This window comes from Adiantum capillus-veneris, chromosome 16 (genome assembly GCF_014529385.1).
Source record: "Adiantum capillus-veneris isolate H3 chromosome 16, ASM1452938v2, whole genome shotgun sequence".
NCBI classification, from domain to species: domain Eukaryota; kingdom Viridiplantae; phylum Streptophyta; class Polypodiopsida; order Polypodiales; family Pteridaceae; genus Adiantum; species Adiantum capillus-veneris.
In genome coordinates, this window is record NC_140946.1 from 149,315,821 (window position 1) to 149,329,978 (window position 14,158).

At 44.7% G+C, this 14,158-nt stretch overlaps 1 protein-coding gene across 2 annotated transcripts in view; it reads left to right on the plus strand.

The window, feature by feature from the left end:
- The first annotated feature begins 2,386 nt into the window (after positions 1-2,386).
- LOC147440052 (uncharacterized) overlaps positions 2,387-14,158 on the plus strand; it is a 46,633-nt gene continuing 34,861 nt past the window's right edge. The window contains exons 1-2 of one of the 2 annotated variants that reach the window (XM_086485739.1): positions 2,387-2,584; positions 2,771-4,816. In XM_086485739.1, coding sequence (XP_086341865.1) covers positions 2,972-4,816 — 1,845 coding nt within the window. In that variant the 5' untranslated portion in view covers positions 2,387-2,584; positions 2,771-2,971. The remainder of the gene's footprint in view (positions 2,585-2,770; positions 4,817-14,158) is intronic. The other variant, XM_086485738.1, reaches the window with a different exon arrangement.

Genomic DNA, 14,158 nt, shown 5'->3' on the forward strand with positions numbered 1-14,158 from the left:
CATGGAAATGGGAAGCAAAACCAGCCCTAAGCGCCTTTACAAGGCCAACTCCGATCGGCTAAAGAGAACGTCACGCTAGCCCTAAGCAGCTAATTCTCAACGGATTGAAACAAAAGTGACTTTACAGAGTCACTAATCCTAAACCGTTAACCCTAAGCGGATAGCCCTAAGCAGATTGGAATGGCCACATGCTACCCTAACCTAAGTGGCCTTACATAGCTTACCCTAACCGTCTGAACACGGCCATCTATTAGCGATCAAACCCTAAGCGGCTAGCCCTAAGCAGACTGAAATGACCAAACGTTACCCTAATCCAATTTGGAGTAGAAAAACCTAAGCGGCTTTACACGACCTACCCTAACCGTCCAAACATGGCCATCTATTAGTAGCCAAACCAAAAGCCACTAACCCTAAGCGATTAGTCCTAAGTGGATTGAAATGGTCAAACACTGTCCTATATTCGATTTAGAGCGGTTTAACCTAAGCGGCTTTACACAACCTACCCTAATCATCCGAAAACGCTCATCTATTAACAACCAAACCAAAAGTCACTAACCCTAAGCAGCTAGCCTAACCTAATTTGTAGCGGCCAAATCTAAGCGGATTTACATGACCTACCCTAACCGTCCAAACACAATCATCTATTAACAGCCAAACCAAAAGCCACTAACCCTAAGCAACTAGCTCTAAGCAGAGTGAGACGGCCCTAAACCGATTGAAACGGCCAAACGCTAAGTTTAAGCCAACTGAAACATGCAGCTAGCCAATCCTAACCGGCAAGTTCTTAATTAATTAAAATGGCTAAACCCTAACACTTTAACCGAAGCGTTGAGGTCTAAATGGCCTAAAATGATCTAAGTTTTAATTTAAACATGAGCAAAGTAACAAGCTTTTTTTTGTTTTAGTATAAATTGATCTAAATCGAATCGAAATAACTCAATGATTCTTTTTCAAACTCATTCTTATTACCAAATTTTATTATGTTTGATTGTGAATGATAATATTTAATCAAAAGTTGAAAATAACAAATTTAATATATATATTTTAAATTTATGTGTAAATTAATGTGTATCTGTATTTATTTACGTATTTATGTGTGTGTGTGTGTGCGTGTGTATATGCAAGAAAGAAAGGGATAGTGCACTCACAAGCGGCCTAAGTGAGCACAAAAAACTTGAGAGAATGCTGCTAAATCTGCAAAAAAACACACGAACACACACACAAACAAAAAATAATACCATAAATCTACAAAATAATCTCACGTTCTTGTTGCCGGCGAGTGTATGAGTGGAGATTTGAAGCTCGATAAGTCCCACAACGGTAGATCTGAAGCAAGGGAGAAGAGGAGAGCAAGAGAGTTTTGAAAAAATGAGGCAAAATAGGAGAAGAGAACCGAAGGTTTCAATTTTGCAGGTGGCGTCCGTATGTCCGTCGTTATACACGTTGGTATGTGCGTCCAAAAACGCGTTGGTATAGCCATCAGTAAGTGCGTCGGTACAAGCATCAGTAATTCAGAAGTTAATTTAAATTGGATATCCCTCTAGGTATAACAATGCATATACCGACGTCCACTAATAACGTCAATAATTTGGCATCGATAATGAAGCCACCTCTTGTAGTGGAGTGCAGATTCACCGATTTAGGTAGTACACCAATAAATTACAAATTCATTATATAAAAGAAAAGTCAAGTGTAGATTCATCGATTTTGATAGCACAAAACTAAATACATATCTGTCGGTTTAGATAACATTAGTGCAAATTCACCAATTTAGGCAGTATGTCTCATTGGTGTAGATTCGCAAATTTAAGGAACACTGATTACAAAATCATGCTGTGATGGTTGGCCACCACTGTCCTTAGTATGATTTTGTTACCCAGGTGTATAAAATGAAAGATATTTGGATTTGAAATTGGATATGGTATGTGATGATTTCCTGTCTGCGACAGTGTTTATGGAATCAGACTTGAGATTTATGAGAACTGATTTACTGAACGATAAGTGCGGATATGACATACTCCTTATTCTAGTGGTATGGGCCACTAGTACGCAATGTGTGGATGACGAAAAGCATAAGAAAAATATGTTTTAAGTTTATGAATTTTTCTTTCAATGTATGATATTTCTTATCTTAACGACTTAGGACAATTGCTTTCTAATGGAGAGGTGCTTTGTCCATTGCAAAATCACTTGGCAGCCATGTGCTCTCATGCATTTGCTACACATCCTTGGGCAGCTGATGGGTGGTCCCAACACACACGCTCAACGATGGGTGCGACTCAGCCCTTAACTTTAATCTTGTAGCAACAACTGGTGTGGGGCCACCAGGTTCGTTGGGCCCCGGGCCCCGTCACTTCGAAAAAGGTAATGACGAACCGTTTAGTGCGAACAGTTAAGCCTACGGCGAGGACCGAATAAACAAAACGGTTCAAAGGGAACGACGAACCATTTAGTGCGAACAGTTAAGCCACAGGCTACGTCGAGGACCGGCCAGAATAACAAAACGGTTCTAACGGAGAATTTTCGCCAAAACCCCGGCTATGGCGTCTTCTCTGATAGTGCAAAGCTCAAAATGATTTGCGAGGTATGCTGTTACGTTCACGCAAATTAGGGTTGAACATCTCAGCTGCTTGTTAAAAGTTTTCGGTCTCCCTTATTTCACAAGTCATTTTCTGCTTCGTTTGTCGTTTTTTCTGTCCTATCATTTCAAGGGTTCCTTCGGATTCTATTACTATCGCAATTGCTTGGACATTGTCTTTAATGTTGTCAGGTTGATTCAATGATGAAGCATTTGCCTGCCAAAAGCCTGAAGCTTGAATGAAATGAATGGACTTGAAAAGGGGCCCAATTGTGTAGTCTAAGACTAGAACCTGTTGATACTATGGCCGGCACAAATATAGCAGCTTGATAAAATGATTCCGAGGTTGATAGTTTCTGCAAGGAATTGTACGATGCCTACGGCTCATGGTTAATGGTAGAGAATGAAAAGTCCGTTCTTTGTGGCTTTATGGAAAATGTGGCAATATCAGAGGCCACCAGTGCCTTTCAAGCAGTTAATAGTAAGAAAAGGTCTCGAGCAGACATGAGCCGACGAAAAGAACAGTTCAGATCTGATTCTGTGAGGGACACAGCTAAGCAGAGTGAGCTATTGACGCTGAAAGAAGCTCTCAAATCTGAGAGAGAGAGTTTGCGAAGGCTTCACAGAGAGCTAGAGGAAGAGAGAGGTGCCTCTATGACAGCGGCTAATGAGGCTATGGCTATGATCACCAGACTTCAAGAAGAAAAGTCAGCAGTTCTTGTGGAGGCTCGTCGTTACAAGCTTGCAGCGGAAGAGAGGGAGACTCATAATCAAGAGGCAATCAGCCTGTTGAAAGAAGCACTTTGGACAAGGGAGGGTGACTTAGTGGCTTTACAGGAGCTTCTTAGTGCTTACAAGGGGAGACTGATGACGTTCGAGACAGAGCAAAGGCAATGTCTGGATTTCAGAGGAGACAGTGACCAGTTGCTACTTTTGGAGGGTCCAAATTCTCCTCTGTCATGTATGGATTCAAATCATGCTACTTTCTGTTATGAGCACAACCAAGGATTTGACACTGGAGCAGAACTTTGGGCAAGAGGTAATGAATGTGAAGGTCTTGAGCGCCAGGATGAGCTATTTGGGGCACAATGTTGCAAGGATTTTAGACACGATGATAATAGGAGACAGGAAGGGAACGCAGAAAGGGATTGCCATACTGGGGAAATGCTTGGGAAGGATGGTATTGAAAATACACCTCATGAACAGCTGATGTTTCAAAGCAACATGCATTGTGGAGTTCACAACCAGGAATCAGAAAAATTGAAGCACTCCCAGGAGCAATCTTTTGATGATGTCAGTGTCTCTATCTTTGCCCGTGTGAAACGCCTCGAGGAACGTTTTGAGTACCTCAGACAAAACCAACAAGCAGTTGAACATCAACAGCCTAATTTCACTTGTCTGTCTGATATGGTGATTCCAGATGACTTGAAATCTGACAGGGGAGTGAAAACCACTTGGGAAACAACCTCCAAAGTTCCCTATGATAGAAAGCCTGGATATTGGATGGAACCTGAAGAGCTGCCTGCAGAGAATTTTGCTAGTGGCCATCGAAGGGAACCGGAGGAACTATTGAAGTGTTTATTGTTTGAGAAGGTCAGACTGGATCAAAAGAACGATGCGCACGAACAATGCTCTCCTGAGTATCATGGAGTTGCTTTTTTGGAAAATAAATTCAGCGAGAGTGAGGTAAATGTGCGAAGGGTCCATGATGAACAATCAATTTCATACACAGAGATGTACGATGATGAGAGTGAAGGTGTACACGATGTGTATGAAGTTCAGTCTGAGGTCAAGCAGCCTGTTGTGTACCCTGCACAGGATAATATTGGACAACAGAAGTTTGAAACAACGGGCATGGATGCATCTATTTTTGGCATGCCACAGGATGTGGATAAGGATCCTGTGGAAGTAGGATTGGCACTACCTAACAGCTATGCAGAGATTGAAGCTTGTACTGCGGTAGTTGCGAAGCTGTCAATTGATGTCATCAGCCCACTAGATGTAAAAGATGTGCGTGCAAATGTCTCAGATGAGGATGTGCAACAACTTAAGTTGCGGTTGCAGGCTCTTGAAGGTGAAAGAGATTTCATGAAGGAAGCTATAGATTCTTTGAGGAAGGAGAATAAGCAGCTGAAGGTATTACAAGAATTAGCACAGCAGCTTCGGGAATTAAACATAGACAGGAGAAATGAAGTAACAGGACAGCAGGGCCATCCCCCACTTTTCAATTTTCTCAAGGTGAGGAGAACTTTTCAACTATTTGAATCTCATAGAAGCTGCCACAATGTCTGCAGTCAGCACATCAAAGATTTATACATTTGACTGTCTTTTCAGCTCCTTAGATGTCTGCTTGTTTCCTACTGTCACTAAGCAACTCTATAAGATTTTGACATAGCAACATGATGTGTATTGTGGTTTTTTTAAGTTGAAACATGTGTTTTGTACTGATTTTAATGTAGGATCAATCTTTAAATTGGTCAAAAAGAGCACCTTGTGCTCTTGGAAGCAAAGAAGCTTTAAAGCCGGGCAGCCTCTTGCACGTCGTTTGTTGGGTGGGGCTCTCTTACTGTCACGTGCGCATTGCATTGGAGCAACATTGACAAGCTACCGCCACAGTTTAGCACCGGTCTTAGTTAGCTTAGGATCTAGCGTGGCATTTTGTGAGCCTATAGAAGGACGTGCATGATCAGGCAGGTCATAGTTGCATGCACAATACAGTCACGTAAGCATATAGGCATATGAATAGTCACTTAAGTCATTTACTTTGACATGACATGTATTAAAATCAGGTAGGGCAAATGGCTAAAAGGCCTGTAAAAGGCCTTCAGTTTAAAGGTAGCAAAACAAGTACCCGCAGCACAAGCACCTACCAGCGTTTCCATCGTTAGTACCCTCAGCACCAGCAGTTGAGCACCAACGTTTTCAGCCTACGACATCAGATCAGCCCTAGCGTTTTGCATCTGCTGTTGAATGGAGGAGGGCGTTGACGACGAGGCGCTCACAAGGAAGCTGAAAATACAGTTTGCTTGCGAGCCGAAGCGTGACTCGGAGGGGGGGGATAAGGCAGGGCGAATGGAGCGGGGGAAGGGGAGGATGAGGCGGGCAAGGGGCAGCGGGCAGCAGGCAGCACACAGTGGGCAGTGGGCCAAGGGGTAGGTGAGGGCAGGGAGAGGCTGGGATAAGGGGGGCTGGTCGATGGCAGGCAGCGAGCAGCGAGCTCTTGAACTAACTTGAGTTTTCTTCGATGGTACCCACTCTTAAGGTCTATCCTGCTGAAAATTGCAGCACCCTCTAAACGGTCAAGAATATCATCAATCCTTGGAAGAGGAAACCTGTTCTTGATGGTATTCTTTTTCAACGCACGGTAGTCAATACACATGCGCCAAGAGCTATCCTTTTGCACTAGGAGCACCGGGGAGCAAAACGGTGAAGAACTAGGTTGAATCAGCCCCTTCTTTAAAAGCTCCTCAACCTGGCCCATAATCTCTTTCTGTTGAGCCGCACTAACCGTGTAGGAGGTCTGTTTGGTGGGCTATACCCTGGCACCAAATCTATCGTATGTTCCTTAGGCCTCTCCAGCGGCAATTGTGACGCTAATGAATCAGAAAAACAGTCATTAAACTCTCGCAAAAATGCTGACCTTTCTTTATCTAACACACATAAATTTGACTGACAATTATCTGAAACATCACGTGCAAAAATCAAGTACACAGAAAGATGATTCTTAATTGCAGAATTGATAGCTGAAGCTGATACAATAGGGACAGACCTGTCGCTCTTGCGCGGGAAAAGCGACTTCCGTGCTTCGTAGTCTCGCGATCTCTTGCGGCAGAGTCCTCTCTTGCTGACGTTGGTACCCCCTTTGAGTGAGGGCATGTGGTGCTTTTATAGCTCCCTGGCCACGGCACGAATAGCTGCTCGCGTAGAGATCGTGGCCGTTTTTTTTTTTTTTTTTTGGCGTTGTTCTACCCGAAATAGGGAGAGAGAATTCGGTGGCTGGTTTTGTTGCTTTATCTTCTAAGTGGCTGCCCACTTATTAAGTGGGCGGCCGGCATATTTTAAAATTGGTCTGAACCTGCCCAAAAACTCAATAAAACCTTATAAGTTAAAACCAATGCATTTCACAACACTTCCCAGGCGTCCCTGGATGCAACCACATGCACGAATGCAATGCAAACATAGATTCCTCGCGGGAAAGCGTCTGCCTTCCCGCGATTGTTCCTGCTTTTCGTAAAAAGCTTCATTGAACCCATCTTTATTCTTGTGCTTGTGTTCTTACGCGTATTTTCTTACTCAGTTCGGATTTCCTCCTTAGCCTACGGGATGCCCCCTTATTGATGCACCCGTCACTCATCATGTGACGCATCAAAGGCACTCGTAACCCGGCCCTTTCCACCGAGCTTACGGAAACTCCTTCACGATGTTTACCGTCACCCATCAAATGACACATCAGAGTTGTCCGTTCCTGATGGCAGTTCCTGTAGCTACAATCTTTTTAACAGTTCTTAGTGCACATAATAAAATATCCTAAAAAAGAGATTTAATCATTTAAAAATAAGAAAATAGTCCAATTAGCAACAATTCTTGACTTGGAGTGTCCAAGTCTGTTACAGTGGTATCGGAGCACGGCCGATTTCTCTTCTACGGGAAATCCGATCCCCAATTTTTTTTTCCGCGACACCTATGGCTTCAGGCAATGATCAGTCGACTCCCTCTGCATCTGGAGATGCGGGCTGGGATCACAACGAAGATTCAGATAGAGAGTATGGCCCGCCTCGGCTTACTCAGGTGGAGCAAAGAGAGATGGAGCGTTGTCAATTGATTGGCGATGCAACAAAGATGATGCTCAATTTTGCCAAGGACCCGAAGATGGCAAAATATATGAACCGGACCTCTTTGGAAGAGGTAAAGATGGAGTGGCAAAGAACCACAACACCACTCCCGAAACCCGCTCTCAAGAAACCTTCTGCCTCCAATAAATATACGGAGAAGGAATTGGAGAACGTGGTTGATGCACGGATTGCTCAGCTTTTCGACGTGCAAAAGAAGGACAAAAAGCACGGCAAAAAGCAGAAGAAAGGCAGTGACTTCCCGGGATATTTGGGTCGTCGGTCGACATTCGACAAGGCAAAGAAACAGAAGAAGCGTGTTCGATTTGAAGGAGTACCTAGTTCTTCTTCTTCTTCTTCTTCTGACAGTTCTTCTAGCTCCTCGGATTCGAGCGAAGAAGACAGAAAAGCAAAAAGCGAAGCAAGAAACAACGCTTCGGAAAGGGCAAGAAAAAGGCAAGGAAGTCTAAGTCTCGCCCAATGAGTGACACTTCTACAGAGGACTCGTCTACGGACAGTTCAGACTCTGACAACGGAAAGTTTTATGCGAACAAGAAGAATTTTTACAAAGCCAACCCAGTATGACTTTCTCGAAGATAAAAGCAAGAAAGTCCGAGAGTTTAAGGAAGGTGGCCACTCGATCAAGTTTGATACTTTTCAGGATACTCAGATGCTTCGAAGGCTTTGTCTTTTATACAGCAGTTTGACATCGCTTTCGCGGGAGGACGCTATTCAGAGCACTCCAAGATTCGGAGAGCTACCTCTTACCTTAAGGGGAATGCTCGTACTTGGTGGTCCACGCTTCTTTTAAACAAGACTGTGCCAGTTAAATGGCTGAAATTTAAGAAGCTTTTTATTTCTTCTTGGTTAACGCAAGAATATGAACGAGATGTACGAGCTGCTTGGAACCATCTTCGGATGACCAAGAAAGATACAATCAATGCTTATTGTGAAAGATTCTGGAGCTCTTTTCTACCCGCCTCTTCATTCAAGAAGATCTCGTTCAGAGAACAGATTGAGCGGTTTACCTTGGGTCTACCTACAGGGATCCGAGATCACTGCTTGGAACAGAAGTCAGCTTCTATTCAAGAGTTGATGAGTCGTGCGAAGCGGGGCTTTGCCATTCACTCTGGCAGTCTGACCTACCCCCAGATGAGGCCATGACACAACAAGCCGAACAGACTTCTGGGAATGAAAGTAGAAAGAAAAAGAGCAACCCAGAGAAAAAGGATGCACGACCCAAGCTTACTCCTGAGGAGAGAGCTCGCTTCATCAGAGAGTGGAAGTGCTTTGGATGCGGGGAACAGGGACATATCTCCGCGAAGTGCCCTAATAAGGCGCAAAAAGAACAGAATGATAAAGAACGACGACAGGCCTGAGAGTTCGAGAGCAGCTGAGGAACGTGGCAGAAAAGGTAGATAGAAAAGCAGAACTGGTACCACATGGTGTGGAACCTGCACCGAATCTAATGAATGAAAGTACAAACTTTGCTGCTTTTGGGACAAAGTGAAGGATCAGGAAGCTCTTTTGAAGGAGCAAAGGCCAACTTCTTTTCACTTCGAATTGGCGGCTCGATTTGAAAATTCGCCCGACAGACGGACGCCACAGGCGGAGGTAGTTCGACTGGCACCCGGATGGGATGTCGCCATTACACCGAGCATTGGCAAACTTTGTGTTGCTAATTGGACTATTTTCTTATTTTTAATGATTAAATCTCTTTTTTAGGATATTTTATTATGTGCACTAAGAACTGTTAAAAAAGATTGTAGCTACAGGAACTGCCATCAAGAACGGACAACTCTGATGTGTCATTTGATGGGTGACGGTAAACATCGCGAAGGAGTTTCCGTAAGCTCGGTGGAAAGGGCCGGGTTACGAGTGCCTCTGATGCGTCACATGATGGGTGACGGGTGCATCAGTAAGGGGGCATCCCGTAGGCTAAGGAGGAAATCCGAACCGAGTAAGAAAATACGCGTAAGAATGCAAGCACAAGAATAAAGATGGGTTCAATGAAGCTTTTTACGAAAAGCAGGAACAATCGCGGAAAGGCAGACGCTTTCCCGCGAGGAATCTAGGTTTGCATTGCATTCGTGCATGTGGTTGCATCCAGGGACGCCTGGGAAGTATTGTGAAATGCATTGGTTTTAACTTATAAGGTTTTATTGAGTTTTTGGGCAGGTTCAAACCAATTTTAAAATATGCCGGCCGCCCACTCACCTAGAAGATAAAGCAACAAAACCAGCCAGCAAATTCTCTCCCCCTATTTCGGGTAGAACAACGCAAAAAAAAAAAGAAAAAAAAAAGAAAAAGAAAAAAAAAACGGCTGCAATCTCTACGCGAGCAGCTGTTCGTGCCATGGCCAGGGAGCTATAAAAGCACCACATGCCCTCACTCAAAGGGGGTACCAACGTCAGCAAGAGAGGACTCTGCCGCAAGAGATCGCGAGACTACGAAGCACGGAAGTCGCTTTTCCCGCGTAAGAGCGACAGTTATCTATTGTGGATTCGCCATACGAATTGTTGTCACGTGTTTGTGTGGTTTGTTTTGTAGGAATCTCCCGTCTTACGGGAAGGCCCTTCACGGGAAGTACGGCTTCACGCCTAAGTCACCTACGAGAAAGTACGGCTTCGCGCCTAAGTCCCTTACGGGAAGGACGGCCTTGTGCCCAATCCCTTTACGGGAAAGCACGACCCTCGGGTCTAAGATTACAGAACGGAGGGGTTTCCTCGGGTTCTCGTGCTTGTATAAGAATTCTCCCTGAATAAAAGAATACTCTTAACGGGGGGGGACCAGCCCATCTTCTGGTCCCCAATACTGTGTCGATCTTCTCCCTTCTCTCCCTTTTGCAAACTATATTATTTCTCAGATTTTCTAAGTGCTCGTGTACGCTCCCGTTTTGTGACAGTGGTATCAGAGCTGGGATTCCTCTCTTTCTCTGCAAAGAAGGACGATTCCGGGAAGAACGGGAAGAACCATGCCGAGCCAAGGGAGAAGCGTTGAAGAGGAGCTTCAACAAGTGCAAGCTCATCTTGCGGAGTTGCAACAAATTTTACTGTTGCCAGACGTCCAAAAGCTTTTGGGCGGAATGAAGAAAACGAATGGAACTGATGCAGTCAAGCATCTAGACAACACTGTTGGCTTGAGACCACAGGAGGCAAGAGAAGAAGAACGTGCCGAGGTGCACAAAGGATCTTCGGATCGTAATGAACGGCCTACTCTAAGGAAAGGCAAGGAAAAAGCGCTCTCTTTGCTAGACGAGAGCAAGGACATCTCTATCTCATCTCCATCTTACTCTCCTGATTATACTTCTACTTCTCGATCATCTCGTCAGAAGGAGGAAGCTGCTACTACTGCTCTTCATCAACCTAAAGATAAGCCTTGATTCAAGAAGCATGGTCGCAAGTCTCAACATCGCATGAGAGTCTTCAAATCGGGCGACAAGGACATCAAGTTCGAAACCTACAATGGACGGAGAGACATCTCCAAAGCACTGTCCTTCATCAGACAGTTTGAAGTCGCCTTTACCAATGGGCACTTCACAGAAAGATCCAAATTACGCCATGTGGGGATGCACCTCAAGGAAACGGCAAGTAATTGGTGGTTAGCCAAGATTCTGGAAGGTTCTCAGGCCAGAACTTGGGAGAGCTTCAAATCTGAATTTTATGAACAATTTCTTCCGCCTGACTTCGAGCAGGACATACGGAAGAAATGGGACTGGCTTGCCCAGAAGGAACATGAAAAAGTAACGACCTATGTGGACAAGTATTGGTCGGTTCTTCTGAAGGTCACTCCCTTCATGAAGATTACCGACGAGGAAAAGAGAAAGTTCGAAGCGGGTCTCCAACCGCAGCTTCGAAAGAGTATGAAGGTCTATCCGCATGATACTCTTCAAAGGATGATGGAGTTAGCAATCATTGCTGAGGATTTGCACTCAACTGGGACGCCCAGAAAGATGGAGCATAGCACTTATCGTGCAAGACAAAGAGGGGTCTACGATGACCAAGGGGGCCAAGGAAGAAAACGTCCTCCATCTAGGGACGATGATCATTCTAAGAAGCCAGAGGGCACTGGCAAGCGAACTAAGTATCTTTCTCCTACTCAACTTCAAACTTTCATAGAGGAAGGAAGATGCTTCTACTGTGGCGAGAAAGGACATATGAAACCGGATTGCCCGCTAAAGTAGCAACGGCAAGAACAAGCCTCTACGAGGCAAGAGAAAGCAAGGAAGGAACCCGCACCGCCAAGCTCGAACTCAATTCCAGATGTTCAAGGAAACACAGAAACGGAGAAAGGGAAGCGTCAACTTCTGAAGGGCTGGGGGTCTTTGAACAACCAGCGAGTACTGATTCTTTATGATCTAGGATCCACGGATAACTTCATCTCCCTGGATACTGTGGAACGATTGTGCCTCACACCGGCTCAGCTTGGCACACCGGTTACATCCGGATCGGCATTCGAGGGGTTGACAACCAATGCAACTCCCGTGCAAGGACAGCTCAATCTTCGGATCGGCGAGTACAAGGACCGCGAATCATTTTTGATGGCACCCATCGAGGGATGTGAAATCATCTTGGGTATGCCATGGCACTTCCACATGACACCTATTCCCGATTATGTGGAAAAGACCCTCACTTTTGATCATGGGGGTAAGAAAATAAAGATTCAAGCTGATGCAGGAGATTGGCTGTTCCCAATTGTAAGCCATATCTCCATTAAGAAAGAAATGAAGAAGTGTGTTTCTGCTTACTTGATTTTTGCAAAGGATAAAACTAGTAGAGACTCTCTCTCTAGTCTGGAAATCAAGCGTCTTCAATTTATTGAAAAGTACAAGGATTGTTTCACGGAAACACTTCCTGATGAACTCCCTCCGGTACGCTCGGAAGATCACCGCATAGATCTCATACCGGGTAGCTTGCCTCCCAATCAACCCCCTTATCGGGTAAGTCTTGCTCAGCAAGAGGAAATTTTGAAGCAAGTCAACGAGCTTCTAGAGAAAGGGTTAGTACGGCCAAGTGCTTCACCCTACTGCTCTCCAGTTCTACTGGTGCAAAAGAAAGATGGCACGTTTCGAATGTGCATAGACTATCGGTCTTTAAACAAGATCACAATCAAGAATCGCTTTCCGATCCCTCGGATTGATGATATACTTGATAAGTTGCAGGGTGCAAGTGTCTTTAGTCGGATAGACTTAAAGAGTGGGTATCATCAGATACGGATCGCCCCTGAGGATGTCCATAAGACTGCTTTCCGCACAAACTTTGGGCTATATATATTTTTGGTAATGCCTTTCGGCTTGACCAATGCTCTTGCGACGTTCAATCGCATGATGGACCGCATTTTCAGCCCGTATCGAGCTTTTACGGGAGTATTCTTTGATGACATACTCATCTTCTTTGAGTCAGAAGAGGAACATCGGAAGCACTTGGACTTAGTGTTTCAAGAATTGCGAAAGCATGAGTTGCATGTGAATGCAAAGAAGAGCGAGTTCTTTCTCTCAGAGATACACTATCTCGGCCATATAGTCTCTCACAATCAAGTGAGTATGGATCCTGCCAAGATCCGAGTGGTAGAAGATTGGCCTATTCCCACTACGGTACATGATGTACGTAGTTTCCTGGGATTATGTTCATATTATGGAAGGTTTGTCCGAGGATTTGCTCATGTAGCAGGACCACTTCATGACTTGACAAAGAAGAAGATTCCTTTCAGATGGGGATCGAGACAACAAGGAGCTTTTGATCGGCTCAAGTACTTGCTAAGCTATGGGCCTATTTTGATAGTGCCTGACTTAAGAAAACCATTTGAGGTTCACTGCGATGCTTCAGGCGATTGCATCGGAGCAGTGTTAAACCAAGAAGGCCATGCAGTGGCCTACGAAAGCAGACGGCTTAAGGATGTAGAGTTGCATGCATCAATCTACGAAAAGGCTGTGATTCACGCCTTATCCAACTGGAAGCACTATCTTCTAGGAGCGGATTTTGTGATCAAGACTGATCACCAGAGTTTGCGGTATTTTCTTACGCAAAGGAAACTATCTGAGAAGCAGATGAGGTGGGCAAACTTTTTGTCTATGTTTCACTTCCAGATCCTTCACACGGCTGGGAGTAAGAATGTAGTCGCAGACGCACTGTCTAGGCGGCCAAGGGTGAACGCTATCACTTCGGTGTATCACCAAGAATTAGAAGCACTACCAGATTTGTATCCGAATGATCCAGACTTCTCCAGCATTTGGGGAAAGCTACATCGTGGAGAGAATGAGTTTCCCTATTCCATTCGGGACGGTTATCTCTACCACCATCAGACCATATGTGTGGCGGAACCATTAAGAAAGAAGATCATGGATGAAGCACACGCTTCGCCTTATGCGGGTCATCGGGGTATTCTCCCTACGACCTTAGCAATGGAAAGATATTTCTTTTGGCCTAGCCTTAAAGCAGACATTGATAAGTATGTCAGGGAATGCTTGGTTTGCCAAAAAGTGAAGTATGATCGGCATAAGACGCCTAGGTTGCTACAACCTTTACCTGTGCCTTGTGAACCTTGGGAAAGTATTGCCATGAACTTCATCATGGACCTCCCTAGAACTCAGATTGGAAATGACGCGATCTGGACCATTATGGACAGGTTTAGCAAGCAAGCACACTTTATACCAGTCAGAAAACGATCAAAGCAGATCATATGGCTAGGGTCTTTCTAGCACAGATCTTTAAGCATCATGGAATGCCTAAATCTATTGTGAGTGATCGAGATC